The sequence below is a fragment of the Lampris incognitus genome, chromosome 14 (genome assembly GCF_029633865.1).
Source record: "Lampris incognitus isolate fLamInc1 chromosome 14, fLamInc1.hap2, whole genome shotgun sequence".
Lineage (NCBI taxonomy): Eukaryota > Metazoa > Chordata > Actinopteri > Lampriformes > Lampridae > Lampris > Lampris incognitus.
The window spans coordinates 23,028,495-23,049,908 of record NC_079224.1 but is presented as its reverse complement, the minus strand read 5'-3'; the positions used below and the strand labels follow the sequence as shown (position 1 = coordinate 23,049,908).

At 42.8% G+C, this 21,414-nt stretch overlaps 2 protein-coding genes across 2 annotated transcripts; one reads left to right on the top strand and one right to left on the bottom strand.

The window, feature by feature from the left end:
- The first annotated feature begins 1,041 nt into the window (after positions 1-1,041).
- Positions 1,042-12,091, top strand: LOC130123488 (phosphatidylinositol 4,5-bisphosphate 3-kinase catalytic subunit alpha isoform). Its single transcript, XM_056292663.1, has 21 exons — positions 1,042-1,228; positions 2,115-2,527; positions 2,805-3,014; positions 3,179-3,429; positions 3,750-3,995; positions 4,307-4,392; positions 4,516-4,621; positions 4,994-5,146; positions 5,693-5,827; positions 6,137-6,261; positions 6,437-6,518; positions 6,742-6,906; positions 7,056-7,159; positions 7,372-7,543; positions 8,664-8,770; positions 9,256-9,377; positions 9,931-10,009; positions 10,423-10,593; positions 11,091-11,208; positions 11,309-11,460; positions 11,651-12,091. The coding sequence occupies exons 2-21, from the start codon at positions 2,176-2,178 to the stop codon at positions 11,919-11,921; spliced, it is 3,207 nt and encodes a 1,068-aa protein (XP_056148638.1). The 5' UTR covers positions 1,042-1,228; positions 2,115-2,175; the 3' UTR covers positions 11,922-12,091.
- Positions 12,092-15,508: 3,417 nt separating this feature from the next.
- On the bottom strand, positions 15,509-18,657 carry kcnmb3 (potassium calcium-activated channel subfamily M regulatory beta subunit 3). The gene is made up of 4 exons (XM_056293835.1): positions 18,572-18,657; positions 17,109-17,312; positions 16,214-16,388; positions 15,509-15,892 (listed from the first exon to the last, which is right to left on the bottom strand). Exons 1-4 carry the CDS (start codon positions 18,655-18,657, stop codon positions 15,509-15,511), a joined length of 849 nt encoding a protein of 282 aa, XP_056149810.1.
- Positions 18,658-21,414: the final 2,757 nt, after the last annotated feature.

Below are 21,414 nucleotides of genomic sequence, written 5' to 3'. Positions count from 1 at the left end.
TGTTACTGTGCAAAAATTTACTTGGGGTATTAATTTCATCAGAATAGTTTTACACAACATTGAAAATACATTGCAGATCAACACATTTAGCCCGTGAGCATGAGTGTAACAAACAACAACAACAACAACAACAACAACAACAACAACAACAACTTAGTTTTATATAGTGCCTTTTAAGGAACCCAAGGACGCTTTACACTTGATAAGAGTGTAGGCATATAAAATAGGAGGTTTTTAAAAAAAACTGGATTGAATTGATGCACACAAGGACAATGGCAGACACAAATAGATATCTGCACAAATTCCATTTGCCAAATATCAGGAAGAGGCAGTTACCCAACATGGGTTTCTAAGACGGGGAAATCCAACTGACTTTCCAACACTATGAGTGAAAGACAGTTATCATCCCACGAGGACCCAACAATTTAAGATTTTCATGCCTTGCAATGACGCTGATTCACATTTTATCAAACATAAACATGAAAATGTAATAAAAGGTTACTTTCCCATCATTTCCCACTGTTTCCAACTGTAACGTGTTAATCTCATTTTGTCAAAAATAAAATGTTATATTCTTCATCTCCTCTCACCCTTTCTCTATTTATACTCCTAACTTAATAATCAACCCTTTTAGATTGTTTGTATTGCTGGGGGAGAAAAAAAAGAAAGATTTTTTTGCTTCAGGCTTTGCACATGATTTCCTATAACCACAAATGAACCATTGCGATTTTATAGCAACATCCCTAGAACGGTCATGTGCTGCGTGGGGTTGTTTTCGGGAAGCATCCCTCTTTGAGGAAAGTAAAGCGGTTTGTAAATAAGTCCTTATCTCCTCTCACGACACAGCTCTCTCCATACATACACTTGAGTGGGAGGGCGGTCGGTGACGATCAGCCTGCCAGCTTTCAGGCGAGCTAGCTATGTGGAGGTAGCGGGCTATTAAGTTGTACAGTTTATTTCGAGACGGCACGATGGACAGCAGTGTGAAGTGTTACGGGAGTATTCCTCTACAACGATTTGACAACTTTACAGATAGCTAGTGTCTTTATTCAAGAAAACTGCACTACCCCTACGATCGCGACTTGGATGGAGTAGGGCTTCTGACGCTCGGCCGAGACGTCCAGGACGGGTTCGAATGGGACTGCTCGGCTAGCTAACGTCAATTAGCATTAGCGTGCTAGCTGACTAGCCTGGGAGCTAGCCGGTTAGCTTGGCTAAGTGCAATTAGGTGATCTCATGTTTGCCTTTTTCGTGTCATGCCAAAATATCCACGATGTTACTCCCGTTGAACGCAAATGTATTTCTAAAGAAAACTTTAACAACATACTTAGAGGCTACCTCGTTTTGCACAGTGTTGTTTTTGCCCAGTGAAAATGGTTATCAAGTAGGTCAGCTGGCTGAGGAAGAACACCCAGTACAGCCCTCCCCGAGGCAGCATAACAAACACAGCTAGAGGAGATCCCTGCCAAAGCCCGGCTAAGGCTAGCGTTAATGTTAGCAAAGTTAGCCGCACTTAACCGCTGCTAATGCTCGTTAGCTAGTTGGTTTGTTTACATTATTGCCTCTGGTCAGTTTCATTAGACATTTTTGTTGAAAGTCAACATTAAATAACTTTTTACTGCTCATGCTGAATAATTATCAAGTTGTTAACTCGACACTAAGTAACCGAAGCAGGTGTCAATGTTTTACGTTTGCAAGCCCAGTTATATGATGCATTATCGTAAGCTCGCTATTTCAAAATATTGGTGATAAATTAACCTTATGAGAACGGGCAGTTGATTAGCCGTGGTTTTTAATGTGGCTAACTTAAGCTAAGCCATAAAACGATTCCGTTTCCAGTCGACCTTATCCAGTAGGTTAATTTCACGTTTACTTACCATTATTCCTCACCTCCTGGTGTATGAAGTAAGGTGGGCCAAAATATGTTTACTTGTAATGTACTGGCCATGTGTCAGTAGCCTCCATAACCTAACAGTATATGTATTCATTTAATGGCTGACATATGGAGGGTATTTTCTTTCTACTTGAAAGTATAAATTGGCATTCTTAGGTTACTTATCAACCCTTCTCTAACTTAAGTGCCTTTGCAATTTTCTTTCTTGGGTCTTTTCCAGTAGGCCAACATTACTCATCTTCAAAACCAAACATTGAGAACACCTGACTACTGACACGACCATGCCTCCCAGGCCATCGTCAGGAGAACTATGGGGTATGCACTTGATGCCTCCAAGCATCCTGGTGGACTGCCTTCTGCCAAATGGCATGATTCTTACATTGGAGTGCCTCAGGGAGGCAACATTGATCACAGTCAAACACGAGTTATTCAAAGAGGCCAGGAAGTATCCTCTTCACCATCTGCTACAGGAGGAGACCTCCTACATCTTTGTCAGTGTCACCCAAGAGGCTGAGAGAGAGGAGTTTTATGATGAGACCAGGCGGCTGTGTGACCTCAGGCTCTTCCAGGCCTTTCTCAAAGTCATTGAACCAGTTGGCAACAGGGAGGAGAAAATCCTCAACAGGGAAATTGGTATGAGTTTTGACGTGCCTTGGATTATAGCACAAAAACATAGTCGTGTACAGAGGCTTGTGAATCACATAATTGGAGTCTGGAGAATTAAAATGATGTTCTCGATTTTAATTGAACACAGATAATAAACATTGCATTCTGTTATGCCATGACATAACAAAATGTAGTTTCACATTCAGATGTTTTGAAATACACCCTGAATTTCTTTGTACAATTGTGTTCTTGGATATATGAACATATTAGTAAAACTAGAAGATGCTGTTCTCTTGTCTTGCAGGTTTTGCTATTGGTATGCCTATATGTGAGTTTGATCTAGTTAAAGACCCAGAAGTGCAGGACTTTAGAAGGAACATCTTGAATGTTTGTAAAGAAGCTGTAGATCTCAGAGACACTAATGGACCCCACAGTAGAGCCTTGTATGTCTACCCTCCCAATGTAGAATCCTCAGCTGAACTTCCTAAGCACATCTTCAATAAGCTAGACAAGGGTAAGACATTTAGATTTCTGTTTCTCAAATGGGCAAATATCCTTATGTCAAAATGCAGAAAACATGTTCTCCAGTTAGAGGTTAAAGAATATTTTAACATCTCTCATTTTTGCTATTCACCCTAAAACAGTTAGTTTCATTATTCAATCTTTGTCTTCCCCCAGGGCAAATAATTGTGGTGATATGGGTAATTGTGTCGCCCAGCAATGACAAGCAGAAGTACACTCTGAAGATCAACCACGACTGTGTCCCAGAGCAGGTGATTGCTGAAGCCATAAGGAAGAAGACACGGAGCATGCTCCTCTCCCATGAGCAGTTAAAGATGTGTGTGCAGGAATACCAAGGAAAATACATCCTCAAAGTCTGTGGCTGCGATGAGTACTTACTGGAGAAATACCCCCTGAGTCAGTACAAGGTAAGCTTATCTAATCTCAAACGATATGCATATGATGCTCCTTAGTGAGAGAGATCCATTGAGAGCAACTCAACATCCTAGCCAAGCAGCCTCACATTTCTAGCAGGAATTAAGTCTTATTAGATAAGGTACTGGTGTGAAATACGCAGATGTAAGGCTATATTACATACTATATAGCACAGGATAGAAATACAAGGTGTTAAGGCTTGAGATTTGGCTGACATATTGTAAAATAACAGTAACCCATAGAGTAGTAAACCAGAGATGATACTAACAATGAAAATAGCACTGTTGAAATCCCTCTTGTCTTTCCTCCACAGTATGTGCGTAGCTGTATCATGCTCGGCCGTATGCCTAACTTGATGCTAATGGCGAAAGACAGCCTGTATTCCCAGCTGCCCATGGACACCTTTACTATGCCATCATATGCTCGACGAATCTCCACGGCAACACCCTACATGAATGGGGAAACAGCCACCAAGTCACTATGGACTATCAATGGAACACTAAGGATCAGGATACTGTGTGCCACCTATGTCAATGTCAACATCAGAGACATTGACAAGGTACAAATACATCAGTATGGTCCACCTTACCTGTTCTTGCTATCTATGGAGACCTTCTAACATGCAATGACCAGGGCCTGGATTGTAGGGTCTTGGCACAGTGGTTGTAATGTGTGTAGTCTGCGTGATTAAGATAAATCCTACCTGTAATTTAACTTTTAATGGACACTGTCTTCTCCAATAACATATGGGATAGGGAAGAAATTACATAATGTCATGTAGTTCCTAGTTTACATTGCCAAATGGGAAAAAAGTAATGTTGTTCATACCATAGCAATGAAAATGGAATTTTGTCCATGTGGCTGCTGTAGATCTATGTCAGGACGGGGATATACCACGGTGGGGAGCAGCTTTGTGACAATGTTAACACTCAACGTGTGCCGTGCTCAAACCCCAGGTATGACTCTTGAGCCCAGCAGCCCACTATGTGGTGGTGCTGTCTGGAATCAGACTCACTGCTGAGCCTTGCAATGATACCTTGTTTGATTTTGTGTATTGGTTTCTTCCCTATTGGTCCTAGGTGGAACGAGTGGCTGAGCTACGACATGTACATTCCAGATATCCCCCGAGCAGCCCGACTCTGCCTCTCCATATGCTCTGTGAAAGGGAGGAAGGGGGCTAAAGAGGTGAGCAGAGTAATCATGTGCTAACAGTGTTAATAATAATAATAGGAAGATGTTTATTTGATATGGTGTCACTGTAATATGTGCAGATGAGTGAATTTCTGTTAAACGTGTAATTTTATTAAAATGTACTTTTTTTGTTTATTTTTGTGTTCTGGTAAAACCAATTTTATTTAAATATAACTTCCATATTTTTGTTTTTGCACTTTTAAACCATTTTTAAAAAATAAAATCAAAAACATGAGCAAAGTAGGTCATTATAGTCATGGGGCAACTTCCTCGTGTTTTGCATTGTACTGGTCTGTTTTGTAGCCCTAAGCAGTTTTTGTGTCATAAATTGTATTCACCTACATCTTATTGATGTTTTCCTTGTAGGAGCATTGTCCCCTAGCCTGGGGCAATATCAACCTGTTTGACTACACTCATACGTTAGTGGCAGGGAAGATGGCTCTGAATTTATGGCCGGTCCCACATGGGCTTGAAGACCTACTCAATCCCATTGGTGTCACAGGGTCCAACCCCAACAAGGTGAGAGGCAAACCTCTTGGCCTGAAAGAAAACCCCACCTATTGGTTTTTTACCCTAATGCTGTTTATTCTATTCTGGGCTGGAAATATTTGATATATTGATGTGATGGGGAACAGTATAAACAGTTAAAGTACTAAAAAAAGGTCTAAAAGCTGGGATTCGAAAGCAGATTTCATTTCAGGATGTAGTGAGGACCAGTCTGGGATGACATTTTTCAGACTGCCGCTAATGTGACAAACCTAAAGCAGTGTACCACATTTAGCCCTTTACTGTGTCTGCCAATATTCAAGCTTTACTAATGTTTGTTATGCATGGTCTGCTAGTGACCTCAAAGCCTAATGACCTAGTTCTGTACTAGAGCTTGTGATAGTGTGCAGTTTCAGAGCTGTATATAAGCTGCCTCAATCTAAGCAACCAAGCTTCTTATCCCAGTTATTAATTACTCACTGACACATGGTCATCTCCAAGGTCCAGGTGCCTCCCTTAATAAATTGGAATAACACCTTGAATGACCCTTTTCCCCTTGACTGCTTTGTAAACATACAGGAAACCCCTTGTCTGGAACTAGAGTTTGACCATTTCAGTTGCCCAGTCAAGTTCCCTGATATGACCACCATTGAGGAACATGCAAACTGGAACATATCCAGAGAGCTTGGATTTAATTACTGCCACACCAGTTTGGTAAGGCTAACATATATTGACAAGGCTAATAAACATTTTGTTGTGAGTATTTGTATTATTTTTGCATACTGAGGTAAATCCACCATAGGGATTTTTCTAAACTTTTATTTTTATAATCTGTGCAGACCTTAGAGCATAATCAAATGACTACTACTATCAGGTTGTCTCACATCATTTGCAGTTTGTATGTATGCCAGACTCTTTGAAAACCCTATGAAATGCTGATGCAGCAATTTGGAATTTAATCTGGCTGAGATTATTCTCAAGTCAGTTTGAATGGGTTGTATGGTGACATTTTTTTCCCCCCAGAGTAACCGCTTGGCACGTGACAACCCCCTGACGGACAGCGACAATGAGCAGCTACGTCTGGTGTGCAACAGAGACCCACTGTCTGAAATAACTGAGCAGGAAAAAGACTTCCTATGGAGGCACAGGTGAAGCATGTGTTTATGTGGGTATGTGTCTACACCTGCGAGTGAAATCTTGTTTGATAACTGAGTTTCAACAGTGTTCAGGTGAACATATCTTACACTGAAGATGCATATGTAGCCCCTACATTGATGTAATTACCTTAAAAAAAAACCCCAATCTTTCTTCTGGCTATTTCAGACATCACTGTGTGAATATGCCAGAGATCCTTCCCAAGCTCCTCTTGGCTGTGAAATGGAACTCCAGAGATGAGGTTGCACAGGTACGAACAAGCTCAGATTTCTAATGCTGACGTGTGTTTTGAAGGGCATCAAATGGGGAACTTGATACATAGTGGCCCTGTTCATCACATTAATGGAACTCTAAGAGACTTTATGTAGATGGTGAAAAGTAACTGAATTTCTCATGCATTTTAGGATTGTTGAAAAGTGAAATAGTGATGTGATTTTTTTTTTAATGAACCCATTACCCATTTTCCCTTCCAGATGTATTGCCTTCTGAAGGACTGGCCAGCCATTAAGCCAGAACAAGCCATGGAGTTGCTAGATTGCAACTTTCCTGATCCCATGATCAGAGAATTTGCTGTGAAGTGCCTTGAGAAATACCTAACTGATGACAGACTCTCACAATACCTCATTCAGTTGGTTCAGGTGTGACACACCCACACATATGGAATAGCTGGGTTGTAAATATGCATTGAATTGATAGTAGAAAGCTTGTCTATTATTACACGTACTGTTGATATGACACATTGTTTAGGAGGTTGAGAAAAGAACAAACATCCTCTGTTGTTTCCTAGGTTCTAAAGTATGAGCAGTACCTTGATAACCCACTTGCACGGTTCCTCCTGAAAAAGGCACTAACCAATCAGCGGATAGGACATTTCTTCTTCTGGCATTTAAAGTGAGTTGATTTCAAAAGATCTTGTTTACAGTTGGTCTTGTTTATTTGCATGTTGAAAGGTTAGTCGATTGTCACATGACTGTCTGGTCTCATTTCTCCTGTTAAACCTGTTGAATTTATGTGGTGTTGTTTGGTGGAAAAAGCTGACTTCAGTCAGGCTTGTACATATTTTCCAATGTGTTGGCATTTCTCTCAACCCTCCATGCCTGCAGGTCAGAGATGCACAACAAGACAGTGAGCCAGCGGTTTGGCCTACTGCTGGAGTCTTACTGCCGGGCCTGTGGCATGTACCTGAAGCACCTTAGCAGACAGGTTGAAGCTATGGAGAAACTTATCAATCTCACGGATCTCCTCAAACAGGAGAAGAAAGATGAGGCGCAGAAGGTAACCTGACCACTACCAATGCTGTCATAACACTGATCCACTGAATCTTGTTTAACATTGTATCTCATTAGATGGGTGTGATGTGATGGAAAAGCTTCACTGCTTCATGAAAAACTTCTTACAGCAACCATAGCTTGCATCATCCTCTAAGAGAACCCATAAAAGCATTGGCAGTTTGCTATGGATAACTGATGAATTTATTGCAGCTCAGCATAGAAACAAAGATATTCTTGAGTCATGAGTATAGATCACTGCACAGTGACCGTATGGCTTAAATTGAATGGTCTGACAATATGCAGGAAACACAGTATGTAGATTTGTTCAGATCCATCCATCCATCCATTATCCGAATCGCTTATCCTGCTCTCAGGGTCGCGGGCATGCTGGAGCCAAGCCCAGCAGTCATTGGGCGGCAGGCAGGGAGACTGCTAGGACAGGCTGCCAGGCCATCACAGGACATTTGTTCAGATCTTTAGATTAAAATCAGTCCATAAAATGTAATGGGTTTAGCCCCAGCTCCTACTTCAAAGCTCTCTAAAATGCAACCTCAGGAGTGTCAGGTCACTTCACTGGACCCAAAACACATTTAATGGCCTTGTTTGCTAGCCAGCTAGATAGTTTGTTTTTGTTAAACTGACAGTCCCTTGGGTTTTCTGGCCACAACTTGGGCAGAAATCTTTTCTGCTGAGCACACTTGATGAATCAGACAAAAGTTTTAATTTTTCAGAGGAGCATTATCCCTAGCCCAAAGCGGCACAGAGATGAACTTTTACTTGACTTGGCTATTCAGATAGCCAAGTCAAGGATTTGATTTTTTTTGGGGGGGGGGGGATTCCCAGGACCACAAGGAGAGAAAACAGTGGTGTGTATGTTATCTACCTCTCACGTCAAGAGTTTTGTAATCTATTCAATTGTTTCCAAATGATATCAAACATTTACACCCAAGAGTGTGTTTTCATTACGTGACAGCCCCCCTCCCTTTCCCCCTTTTGATCCAGTATTGTCCCTTTACAAAAGCCTCTGATATCAGTAGAGTCTTGCATTCACTTGCTGACTAACTCCTCCAGCTGCGTGTGACCAGTAACTGATGTAACTGATCAGCCATGTCATCTACTCCTAGGTTCAAATGAAGTTTCTGGTGGAGCAGATGAAAAGGCCTGACTACATGGATGCACTGCAAAGTTTCACTTCCCCTCTGAATCCAGCACATCAGCTCGGCAACCTCCGGTACACCAGCAGTCACTCTTATCGACATCTCTTTCTTTTCCTTATTCCGGATGAGGAACAACTGCATTTCATAGTAACTCATTGTTTAACACTGATTTCCTTTTCCTCATTCTCCCTTGTCATACGTATGTAATAGAAATACCACTGCTTTACTGCTTTCTTTACTTTTTTCATTTTCAGTGAAAAAAGTAAAGCCCCAAGAGCCCTGCTCTTTATATTCTGCAAGTATATCTCCATAATCAAAATAACATGGATTGAGGGAAAATTGTGTAGATATTCTTAGACTCGGGACTCATTTAAGCAAAAGCACCATCTCATGTCAGTTGGAAATTGGTTTAGTGATGGATTCTATGGTAATTGGCTCTAACAAATAGCCCCTGAGGAATGTGTCATTTTAGAGTTACTTTGAGGATTTAAGAGCTTTTAGACTGTTTAACTGTTTTCTTGTCTTCTCAATGTTTTATCGTGTTTTGTGTCCGTTCCAGCCTGGAGGAGTGTAGAATGATGTCGTCAGCCAAGCGTCCTCTTTGGCTCAACTGGGAAAACCCAGACATGATGTCGGAGCTCCTCTTCACGAGCAATGAAATCATTTTCAAAAATGGAGATGGTGGGCTCTCTCTCTTTTGCTCTCTCTCTCTCTCTCTCTCTGTCTCTGTTTATGTCTCTTACTGTCTATTTATGTCTGTTCTGTCTACCCTTACTCTTTTTGCATGTCTATCTCTTTCTCTACATTTAACTTTTGACTCATGCTCCCTTTATATTTCTGTTTGTATTTGCCTGTGTTCATCAGTCGTCTGCATTGGTCTGCATCTCTCTCACTCTCACTCAATTTTTATGCGTATGTTGCGAGAGAAAGAAACAAAGTGTACAGTGTTTTTGTTCATGCTGCATAATTCACAAGTAGGACCCACCTGTTGGGCATATGGCACAAACAACCTGACCTCTGTGCTGTACATAGACAAGGACTCACCACGGCATTCTACTGCAGCTACTTGTGCATTCTGGTGCACCACATATCACGAAACTGACTTTGACAGATGTTTGCTCTGTTTCATAATGCATCACATAAATGATCAAAGAGTGGCCTAGCAACCAATATTCACCCCTCTGTCACCACCCTTCCTTTCTCTCTCTCACTCTCGGCTCCTCCCCTCCTCCAGATCTAAGGCAAGACATGCTGACGCTGCAGATCATCAGGATAATGGAGAATATCTGGCAGAACCAGGGGCTTGATCTCAGGTATGTACCCATCTCCTCTGTGACAGTAGGGATCCAGATTGGCATGAACTGTGATCAGATACTCCATCGCATGAATGCAGATTAATCGCAACCCCCCACACTTGCACCTATTCATAAAGCATGAAATTCATTACTGCTGGGGTTTGAGTGGTGTATTTTGAATGAAATATACTGAGTCCATGAATGTACAGTTCAAATTACAGGCCTGCCTGTTTGACTACTTGATTTTATCCTCTTTTGGTGACAGTTAATTTGTAAGATGTCAGCATTTTGTTTGACTATCAGGTAAACTGGAAAATGTCAGTTAGTTGATTAGATGAGTATAATAAGTTTCTGTTTACACATAAACTCAAAACATAATCTGTTTTGTGTCATTTTACATAATCCATCTTACTTATTTCTTGTTCCCCCAGGATGCTGCCGTATGGCTGCATGTCAATTGGAGACTGCGTGGGATTGATAGAGGTGGTGAGGAACTCTCATACCATCATGCAGATCCAGTGCAAAGGAGGACTGAAGGGGGCGCTGCAGTTCAACAGCCACACACTGCATCAGTGGCTCAAGGATAAAAATAGGGGGGAGATGTGAGTCATAGTAGGAATGATGATTTATGCTGCTTCTGTCATTCCACATTCATGGAATACAGGGAGCATTGGCAGGTTAGATCCAACATGACTACAATGACTTAGCAGCCAAAATCTTAAGTCTTGCCCTATGGTAAGATGCTCTATAAGAGCTCTACTGGGGTGATGTTAACCTAACAATAATATAGGAAAACTGCTTATGGATGAGACTTACTTTTACAAGTGTATTCATTTTGGACGATGTATATGGCTTTATGATTTTCATGGTCATTTTTGTAGTATCACAGCAGCTCTTTATTCCTTATGTCTTTCCATTTATTTTGCTATGCAACCTTTCTCTTGCCATCTAATATTTGTATGACAATGCCATTTCTTTTTAATTTCACTGATCAGTGTAGGATCTGTCAGTTCAGTGTGAAGGTATCAATTGGGTCCAGTAACAGTTGAACCACATTTGCCATAAAAAAATTTTTAACACGTTTTTACTTTTTTCTTAGGTATGACCAAGCCACAGATCTCTTTACACGGTCATGTGCAGGCTACTGTGTAGCCACTTTTATCCTGGGCATAGGAGACCGACACAACAGCAACATCATGGTCAAAGATGATGGACAGGTAAAAGTTACATTACCACAACCTTTCTATTTCTTTACAGTTGCTTTTTGTTTTCTTTGTTTAGAGTTTCTACAGTTGGACTTTTTTCCTCTCTTCACAGCTGTTCCACATTGACTTTGGCCATTTCCTGGATCATAAAAAGAAGAAGTTTGGATACAAGAGGGAGCGTGTGCCCTTCGTGTTGACACAGGACTTCTTGATTGTTATCAGTAAAGGAACCCAAGAATGCACAAAAACAAGGGAGTTTGAAAGGTAGCAGTTTATTTGTTTTTGATCTGTTTATTATATTGGAATAGTGAGCGTCTTTAAAACAAACCACAAATCTTTGCAAAATTATGTGTGACTGTTATTTTCAGACTTGACACTAACACTTCCTCCCTTGTGGTTAACTGGTCTCAGCTAGTGCTTTTCATGTTTCTCATCCTACCTGTTACTGCGTTAGGTTCCAGGAGATGTGTTACAAAGCCTACCTGGCTATCCGTCAGCATGCTAACCTCTTCATCAACCTCTTCTCCATGATGCTGGGCTCGGGGATGCCTGAGCTGCAGTCATTCGATGACATCGCCTACATCCGAAAGACCCTGGCCCTGGACAAGACCGAGCAGGAGGCTCTGGACTACTTCATGAAGCAGATGAATGATGCCCACCACGGTGGCTGGACGACCAAGATGGACTGGATCTTCCACACCATCCGTCAGCATGCCATGAACTGAGACAACAGCCAGAACAAAGAAGGAGAGATAAACAAAGCGTTGTGGCAGTAAAGCATGCTGTGAGCCAGCATGCTTTATATATATCATGGCCTACACGTAGGCCATGATATCCCTGCCAGTGTTTCTGAATATCATCTGCCATTTGTCCGGACTTAAGATGGCAGGATGGAATTTATACTTCATCAGTCTTCTTCATAGGAACCCGAAGGGCACAGTGAAACCTAGCAGCACTGACCTTCTTGATACGGGCAATTTCTTTGTTTTTCAGTGAGATGTCTACACCTATAAACATCAAGGAAAGAGCATCATTATGACATGGTACTCTAGGAACGTAGCCAGCTCTTCTCACTACAAACTGAGTGATTATAAACAACAGCACTACACCCGCTACCTGTTTTGAACTGATAAGGGCAGAGGAAATCTCTGTGCACTCAGCCAGTCTGGTGTTTGGGCAGCTGAGAAGTGCAGAGGGGAATGGATTTTGCCGTCCAGCTGGGCGAGTGTCTCGAAAAAAAAAAAAAAAAAAACTAAATACAATTTACCCCATACAATCCAATCTCAAGAACCAATCACCAGCACTCTAATACTTGACTGACAGAGTGTCACTACTACCAGGATGTTATTGAAAACACTAAACTAACATTTAACACTTTTGAAGCATTTAGTTTTCCCTCTGAAGTGATGACCGTCGCTTTGTTCATAGCCAGCATATGGCATGCCCTCAGTGTAGAACTCATGTTGCAACAGATTTCCTAACTTCTAGATTTTTGTACAGACGTATATCCTGTATGCACACTGTGCACATATTCCTTTTTTTTTGAGACTTAATTTCTTACTGAGCCAAAGTACTAGCTATATAATCCCACTACTCAGCAATCTTATTGTTAAAAAGTCACTACTATCCCAGTCCTATGTGTCCTCATAGCACTGATCTCTGCAGTATTTGTGTTTTAGGGCTTTTGTTATGGTTTGTTTATCAGTATTACCGTGTGTTAAGCATTAAGATGTAAAACGTCTGTCGTCCATCACCTGCAATCAGAACATTGAAGGACAGCAAATCAATTGAGGAAAGAATCTTTTGAAGCAAGAGACTTACCAGCTGAATGACATGTTTTCAACTCATCCTCCTAGTTTTGTTTGTTCTTTTGTTCTTTTTGGAAGGGTAAGAGGTGCAGGGGGAAAGGATTTGCAATGTTCTTGTTGTGTTGTGCTGTTACACTATGCAAATTGTGATCTTAATATGTACTATACCCTACAGACATGTAAAGTTGATGTCAGTAAATAGTAGAGAGCAAGGGAGAAAAAAAGAGAGCGACGTTTCTCCCCGATATGCACAAGTGGTCGTTAAAGGTGTCAGTGGACTGTGTACAGGTAGTACAGAGAAGAAAAAAAATGCACAATTATGCACTGTAACAGTATCGCCCGTTTCTTCCTGACAGGGTGACTGAAAAAGAACTGTGAGAAACGCCTTTTGACCCTGCCTTTCTCTTCTTATAACCAGACTTTTCTTGGGAGCAGTAATTTTAGTCTAAAAACATGATAAGTGGAACATCCTAGCCATCTGGGGGTAAAGGTTTTTGTCTTTTGAGTTGTTGAGCTTTGCTTCGGCTTCCAAGCTGATATAATGCGGACTGTTCAAGAACTCGGCTCTTTATCCTCTCTATAGTCGCTTTACAATCCCCAGTCGTGATAGTTCATCCATGATAGAGAAATAACTGAAGTGAATTTCTAGTTTTACCCTCAAGTGCCCCCGGCCTCCTATCTTTAAGATTTTTGCCCTCATGTGCAGAAGAACGGCCCAGACAGTTTGCTCACTGCATGGACACAGAGGCGGTCAGAAGTCGTCCCAGCTTTACCAAACAACATGACCTAGGGTGGTTTCCTGCACACTCAAATCTCTCTTGAAAGTCCAAATTTCTTTTGAATGGAGACTATTTTCATAAGATTGTTTTTCTTTCAACTTGGATGTGGGCTTAAAAACCTGCTCAGGAAACCGATCCTAGAGTGCATGTGTTTCTGTATGGGATACAGACCAGTGGGCTGGACCCATTCGAAAAAGGAGAACTAGACCCTGTTGGTATAGTGTGTGAAAGAACTAACTCAACAATCTTGAGCCCCCCCCCCCCACACACACACACTTTATACTTGCTATAGTAACATTTATTTCTCACACTGCATTATGCATGAGTAATTTAAATATCCTTTTTGTTTGACTTGATGTCGTTTACTTGAATTTACCTGTTTGAAATTGACCCTGTTACTTGTCAGGTACAACAGTGTCACAATGAAGGTTACGTACTGATACTGCTACTACTTTTACAAATGCTTTCCTTGAATAACCTGACAGAGGTAATATATTTTTGTATTCTAAATGTAGGACACTCATAAATATATATGTAACTGCTAACCAAAAAGAAAAGAAAAAAAGAATAGAATTATGCATTATGTACAAAATCCTGTTCCAAACCCCAGTTAGATGGCTTCTAGTGGTTGAAATGGTATGAATGACAAGCTGAGGTGATCTGTTGACTGAAGGACAAGAAACTGACGGTGTGGTTGGAGTGCGACGGACTGAGAGGAGCAGAGTGAAGGTCTCTTGTTCTTAATGGATAAAGTCTTAAAGCACAATGGAGAGAGAGGGAGGGAGAGAGAGAGAGAGAGGGAGAGAGAGAGACGCTATCCTGCATGTTTTAAAGAACCAGATTCATGTAAGTTATCTATTCATCTGTAATCATAGAATAGATTCATCTGTATATCATAGAAACTCTTCAAATACTCTTGTTATCCCCATATGACCATGTCTGATGAGAAACTGTATTCATTCATTCATTCATTCATTTGTTGTACTGTTAAAAACATTTATCTGTATCTGAACTTCAAATATGAATCCTGAAAATATAAATATTTTTATTTTGTCGAGTTGCTTGCTTTACACTGTATACATCTTTAATAATATGCAAAGGAGGTCAGACATTATGAGAAAGGGGACAGAAAAAAAACCCTGTCATCTGGTAGAAGGCTAATAACATTCCAGCTTTATTTAAAAGAACTACAAAGAGCTATCCCATTTGGCCAACGTAATGAGATATCGCTATTAGAGCTGGGCAATATATCGATATAATATTGATCTTGTGATATGAGACGAGATATCGTCTGTGATTTTGGTAATCGTAACATTGGGATATAACGTAAATATTGTCATTCCCTGGTCTTAAAGACAGCATTACAGTAAAGTGGTACAATTTTTTGCGCTGTTTTAGCTGAGTGACGCACAACGAAAGCCTCTACCTGCATGGTCATCATATCCACATTACTAATGACCATTTCCCCAAGTTTTCTTTTATAAATATCTTAGGAAAGCACCAGTAACCATCCCCCAAGTATTGTCATATTGTCAATATCAAGGTATTCAGTCATAAATAACATTTGATTTTATCAATATCACCCAGCCCTTATCTCTATTCACCAGAAAACCAGATCTGAGACTTAACGATTTGGCAGCTGGTTTACATGAGAATATGAATCATACGAAGACGTTGCACAGTCGGTTTTGGCCTGTGAACTGTAAAATGACCTGTAAATACTGGTCATTTGATGCAGTCCTGTGTGGGGGAGTGAGCGCTGGACCTCCCGAGGAGCCCGTAGAGCTTACCCTTGGTGTATCTGGAGGTTCCCCTGACCCCCGCTGTCTCACCACACACCTCAGAGCACAGGTGGGCCAGGCACTGTGTCAGCTTCACCAGCCCCACCAGCAGAACCCCACCACCCAACATCAGACTGGGCCACAGCAAGGCAAGTAAGGCCCGCTGCAAAGTGTACTTCCTGTTTAAGATGGCCGCCTCCGGATGCCTTGTTGGGTCAGCCAGGCAGGAAAAGGTGTCCCCCAGCCGACTTTCTAATTTGTTTTTCACTTCAAGAACCTCAATTTGAAGTTCTGTCTTGTCCATCTGACAATTGGGTATGTAGAAACACTATAAAAAGGAAACATATGTTAAAAGTTTGATTATGTCAAAGGATGTGTGTTTTTTAGCATTGCTGGTAATATTGATTACAACAACAAGGATGATCGGATATGAGGTTCCTAGTTGCAACCTTCAACAGCAATCTTGTGCGTAACCACTGTAGAGCTTCCCCCTACACTCCATTTGCTCTTCATTGATGCTGCACAATGTCCCACAATAATTTCTTTTACCAGCAAAAGAGTTGCCAACATCTGTCAAAATATCAGTGTCTCTTTGCACAAGGGCACAATGTGACTCCTTATGTCGGGAGTTGGTAGCCAGCAGCCCTACCTCAAGAGCCAGTTGAACCGACTCCTCGTCGTAATGGAGAAATGCCATCTGCTGAGAACTGGTGACGTTAACCATCACCCTGAGGCATGGGACGGTGCTCACCCCTCTGCAGTCTGCCCACTCCTCCAAAATATCAGCCCACACCAGCAAGCAGCTGGCCTCCTCTTCCCAGTTACTATTCAGGAGTAACAATCTTTTATATGCAGGTTTAGTTTGCACATACAAGGAATAGGAAATGACGTGATGCTCACATGAAATGCATAGAACACATACAAAGGGCATAATACATCCGTTTGATTTTCTAATTTTTCTCCCCAATTGTACTTAGTCAATCACCCCACTCCTCTGCTCCACCCCCTCTGCCGATCCGGGGAGGGCTGCAGACTACCACATGCCTCCTCCTATACATGTGGAGTCGCCAGCCGCTTCTTTTCACCTGACAGTGAGGAGTCCCCCCCCCACCTGAACCATTATACACACACACAAACTAAAGTGTGTGTGTGTGTATATATATATAATGGCACGTGGAAGGATCACGCTATCCCCCCCGAACAGGCGCCCGACCGACCGACCAGAGGAGGCGCTAGTGCATCGACCAGGACACATACCCACATCCGGCTTCCCACCCGCAGACACGGCCAATTGTGTCGGTAGGGACGCCCAACCAAGCCGGAGGTAACACGGGGATTCGAACCGGCGATCCCCGTGTTGGTAGGCGACGGAGTGGACCACTACGCTACCCGGATGCCTTGACTTTCTAATTTGTGTTGACAAGAGAATAGGAGAAACAAGGGTCTCTTCCGCACAGGGTGCAACCTGAAAGCACATCAGATTTCACACTCTCTGCAGTACGGCTCATCATGTCCGTCCGCTGTGTCATGAACAGTCCGCTCACCTGTTGAGGTGGGGCTTGACCGTGGTGAGGCCAACCACAAAGAACATGAGGACGGAGAAGGCCATCATGGTAAAGCCCAGCAGGGTGGCTCTATCTTCCCCAACACTTGACACGGGCATCTGAGTTTTTGCCCGCTCTTGCCCACACCAAACCACACCTCTCTTCGAATCCTGCCCCCGAAACGCCACTGGGTGGAGGAGCTCTCTGTGCGACACACACACACACACACGCACGCGCGCGCGCGCGCGCACGCACGCACACAAGCACACACACACACAATCACGAACACGTGTTGTGAATGCGCATGCGCGTGAAAAGACAAGCGCGTATACAAGCACAGATGCACATATGCCCTCTCTCCCCCTCCCTCTCTCTCTCTCTCTCTCTCCCTCCTTCAAATTCAAATTTGCTTTTTATTAGCATGACAATATACATTTGTATTGCAAAGCATTTTCACATAAAGGACAACAAGAATGCACGAATACAGAACATATATACATCAACACATGCAATAAAACAACTTACACAGCTACGTCATGGCAACAAGATCCTGTGTGAGTGGATGTGTGTGAATTTGTTAGTCTCTGCATGTGTGTGTGTGTGTGCGCGCGTGCGTGCGTGTGAGAATGTGTTCACATAAAGGAAAAAACAGAATACAGTACAGAACACATATACATCAACAGATGCAATAAAAATCTTTTTGCCATCATCTGTGTGGCCCTGTGAGTGTGTGTGTGTGTGTGTGTGTCCGAGTGTTGTCCCGGTCCTCCCCGTTCGGAAGGAAGGAGTACGGGGTATCACACAGTGTCCCTCAGACGGTGGCAGGCTAGAACATGCTGTGCAGCCACAGTACAGCTGTCGGTCTCTGTGTTCACCTAGCATGCAGGGCGGGTTTCTGGGGTTCGGCCGGGCCGTGAATTTGGGGTGTCGCTCCTCAAATTTCTGAAAGTAGTAATCGCGGATTTCCCGGAATGTCTTGCATTCAGCTAAAAAGTGCAGCTCTGTCTCGACAGCATTGTCTTCACACTGACATCTTTCCTCTCCCTCCCTCCCTCCCTCCCTCTCTCTCTCTCTCTCTCTCTCTCTCTCTCTCTCTCTCTCTCTCTCTCTCTCTCTCTCTCTCTCTCTCTCTCTCTCTCTCTCTCTCTCTCTCTCTCCCTCTCTCTCTCTCTCTCTCTCTGTCTCTCTCTCTGTCTCTCTCTCTCTCTCTCTCTCGCTCTCTCCCCACGCACACCAACATATGCATATGAATGCATGCACAGACATACACAACCACAGATGTTGGCGCAAACATAACAAATGCAAAAACAAAGAGAAAGAAACAACTCACCAACACTCACGAATACAAATACATGCACGCATACATATACATACACACACACAGCTGTCACACAACAAAACCCCAACAGTGACTGAAGAGCATTTTGGCAAAGCCCAGCGGACGCGTCCGTCCTCTCTCTTACTGTGTCGGCCGCCTGCGCGCGCCCTGCAGGTTGATGCTGATGGGGATGCTAAACGACCTTCGGGCAGAAGTTGTGTTCAAGAACATATCCACTCCTAAAAAGTCGGCAAACCGCACACCGAGCAGCATCCGGGACCGGTGTAACCAACTGCCAAGCCCTTCTCTACTTGTGGGCCAATCTGCCCTCTGTCAGCGAAGTGCACAGATAACCCTGTGGTTTGCAGGGGGCTCAGATGCTGCGCCGTGCCTCAGTGAATCAGTTAGCTGGTGTTCGGAGGAGATTTCCCCTTTGTTTACCCGGGTTCAAAGGTGCGAGCATAACACTTTCCACCCTCGTCTCGCTGGAGTTTCCATAGAAACCGTCACAGGTGAGCCAGGTAGGACGCTAATGATCTCCCATCGGATGCTGGCAGCTCAGCCCAACAAACCCATCGGCGATGTTTTGCTGTGCAAAGCTCTACTGAATGAATCCCCCCCCCCGTGATGGTACTAATTAACATATACAGAATTACAAGAATTCACAATTTTAATTAGTCTAATTGTGAAACAATCGAAATGACCATCTGGTTCACAAATGCATGTTTATATGGGTGTATAGGCCCACATGTATATATGTGTGCGTATGTATTATAGCACATATGTAACGCATACTCAACATTTCTATTACGTTGTCGCTACGATGGCACCGACGTTGCTCTTGCAGTAAAATCACAACAGCAATCTGACAACTCCAAACGACCCTGTTGGCTGCTAAGGGTTTCATTTCTTATCAAACATACGTGTTATTTATGTTATATTCCTTTTCTCTTAAAAGCAAACATATCTGGCTTTTCTTACTAACGCATGCACACACACACACACACACACACACACACACACACACACACACACACACACACACACACACACACACACACACACACACACACACACACACACACACACACAGAGACAGAAGAGGGAACCTACCCAAGTGGATGTGTGCTACGACATTTCACCATGCTGCCTGCCAGCGGTGCCTGACTCAGGACCTCCTCAGCGGTGCCAGCACCATGATGTCACTGAGAAATACCGTGCACGTCTGTACATATACAGTCTTATTCAAAGCATCCATTATTCATGACCGCTACATCAAAGCAGCCCTGCATTATTCATAGCCTGTTTACTACGTCGGCTGACAAAAAAAAACAAACAACATATGGCGATATTAACTCAGTGACAATATTGTTAAATAAAACAGGCCCAGGTACAGGAAACCTGCCTCAACTCATAAACCAAGCCCATTCGTCAGTAAAACGGAGGGCAAGGCCACGTCTAATTCACCCACTGTTCAAGGAAGTTTGTGTTATTTACAACAAGTTGTGCTGCACCCTTTATTATTGAAGTAGTGCTCTGTATACTGTATTTATTTGTTTTGTTGTTATTTTGAGATATTTTATTGATCCCTGTGGGGAAATTCTTCCTCTGCATTTAACCCATCCTAGCTGTGTAGCTGGGAGCAGTGGGCAGCCGCCGTGCTGCACTCGGGGACCGACTCCAGTTCGTCTTGCCATGCCTCGGTCAGGGACACAGACAAGAGTACTAACCCTAACATGCATGTCTTTTTGATGGTGGGGGAAACCGGAGCACCCGGAGAAAACTCACCGCAGACACGGGGAGAACATGCAAACTCCACACAGAGGACGACCTCGGATGACCCCCAAGGTTGGACAACCATGCTGCCCAAATGCTGTTCACAAGGAATGTAAGTTAAATGGATTCAGTTTGTGTGTGTGTGTGTGTGTGTGTGTGTGTGTCCTTGCTCCAGTTCTCTTTAACATATTCCTCCTGTGTGTGACATTGCTGCTTCACGAAGGAATCAGGAAGGACAGTGGGGTTACTGTGGACTTCAGACTAGATGGAAACCTATTTAACATCCGTAGGCTCCAAGTGGTCACAAAAATGACATCTGAGCACATCATCGAGTTACAGTACGCAGATGATTGTGCAGTTGTGGCCCACACATCCGAGGCACTACAAGCTACCCTTGCAGCTGCTGCAAGGGCGTATGCAGTGGCATAAGTTTCACTTGAACATTGGGGGGGACACATTTAGCGGGGGATCAGAGGGTCCTCCACCTGTAAATTTTGAGCATCACACATTTAATTTCCTGCATTCTGGTGAATTTGTATGCACCAATTTGCTCTTTTTCTACATCAATTTATTGTGGAAATGTCTTATTTATGTAAAAGAAAAACAACTTTCTAGGTAATTCTCTCATCTTACTCTCTTTTTTGCACCAAAAAAGCACCGGATATCTTCTGTTACATTCCTTTTGCTCATGTTGACTCTGTGAATGAAAGTAGTAGATGCATTTGAACTAATACAATACCCTTGGCACAAATTGGTTTGTAGATCTACCTATTATGTTATCTCATGTGCCCAAAATTATCAGTTCAAGTTCATTTAAGCTAACATAAACGTCTAGGGGCTACTGTTAGCAAGCGCTAGCTAGCTAGCTAGCTAGTTCGTGAGGGGGACTGAACTGATAACCCCAAACACAAGTTATAAACTAGATAAGGCTATAATTCATCCGGAGATACGTAAGAAAATCTAACTCAGAAACCCCAAAGGTAAGAAAGGGTGGTGTACTGGGCTAGACAAGCAAGCTGGCTAGCTACGTTACTTACACTTGCTTACACGATCATTCATGCTCCGGTCTCCTGGTTGTCAGGAGCAACTGCAAGATAGCAACAAGGTCGGCAATCCCAGTGGCAAGGTTAAAATGATATGGTCCAAGCATAGGGGTGTATGAAATCGTTGGAAAACAAGTATGAATGACATTTTAAGTAGTTCGACTGTCTG

Bases quoted from the DNA above. Each gene is read 5' to 3' on its own strand.
- kcnmb3 (XM_056293835.1), bottom strand. From the start codon at position 18,657: ATGTTCTTGAACACAACTTCTGCCCGAAGGTCGTTTAGCATCCCCATC. The intron at 17,313-18,571 runs GTAAGAGAGAGG...TGTGTCGCACAG, and splicing joins GCGCGCAGGCGGCCGACACA to AGAGCTCCTCCACCCAGTGG. The intron at 15,893-16,213 runs GTAGGGCTGCTG...TCCTTTTTATAG, and splicing joins CGGTTCAACTGGCTCTTGAG to TGTTTCTACATACCCAATTG.
- LOC130123488 (XM_056292663.1), top strand. From the start codon at position 2,176: ATGCCTCCCAGGCCATCGTCAGGAGAACTATGGGGTATGCACTTGATG. The intron at 4,393-4,515 runs GTATGACTCTTG...TATTGGTCCTAG, and splicing joins GTGCCGTGCTCAAACCCCAG to GTGGAACGAGTGGCTGAGCT. The intron at 10,010-10,422 runs GTATGTACCCAT...TTGTTCCCCCAG, and splicing joins AACCAGGGGCTTGATCTCAG to GATGCTGCCGTATGGCTGCA.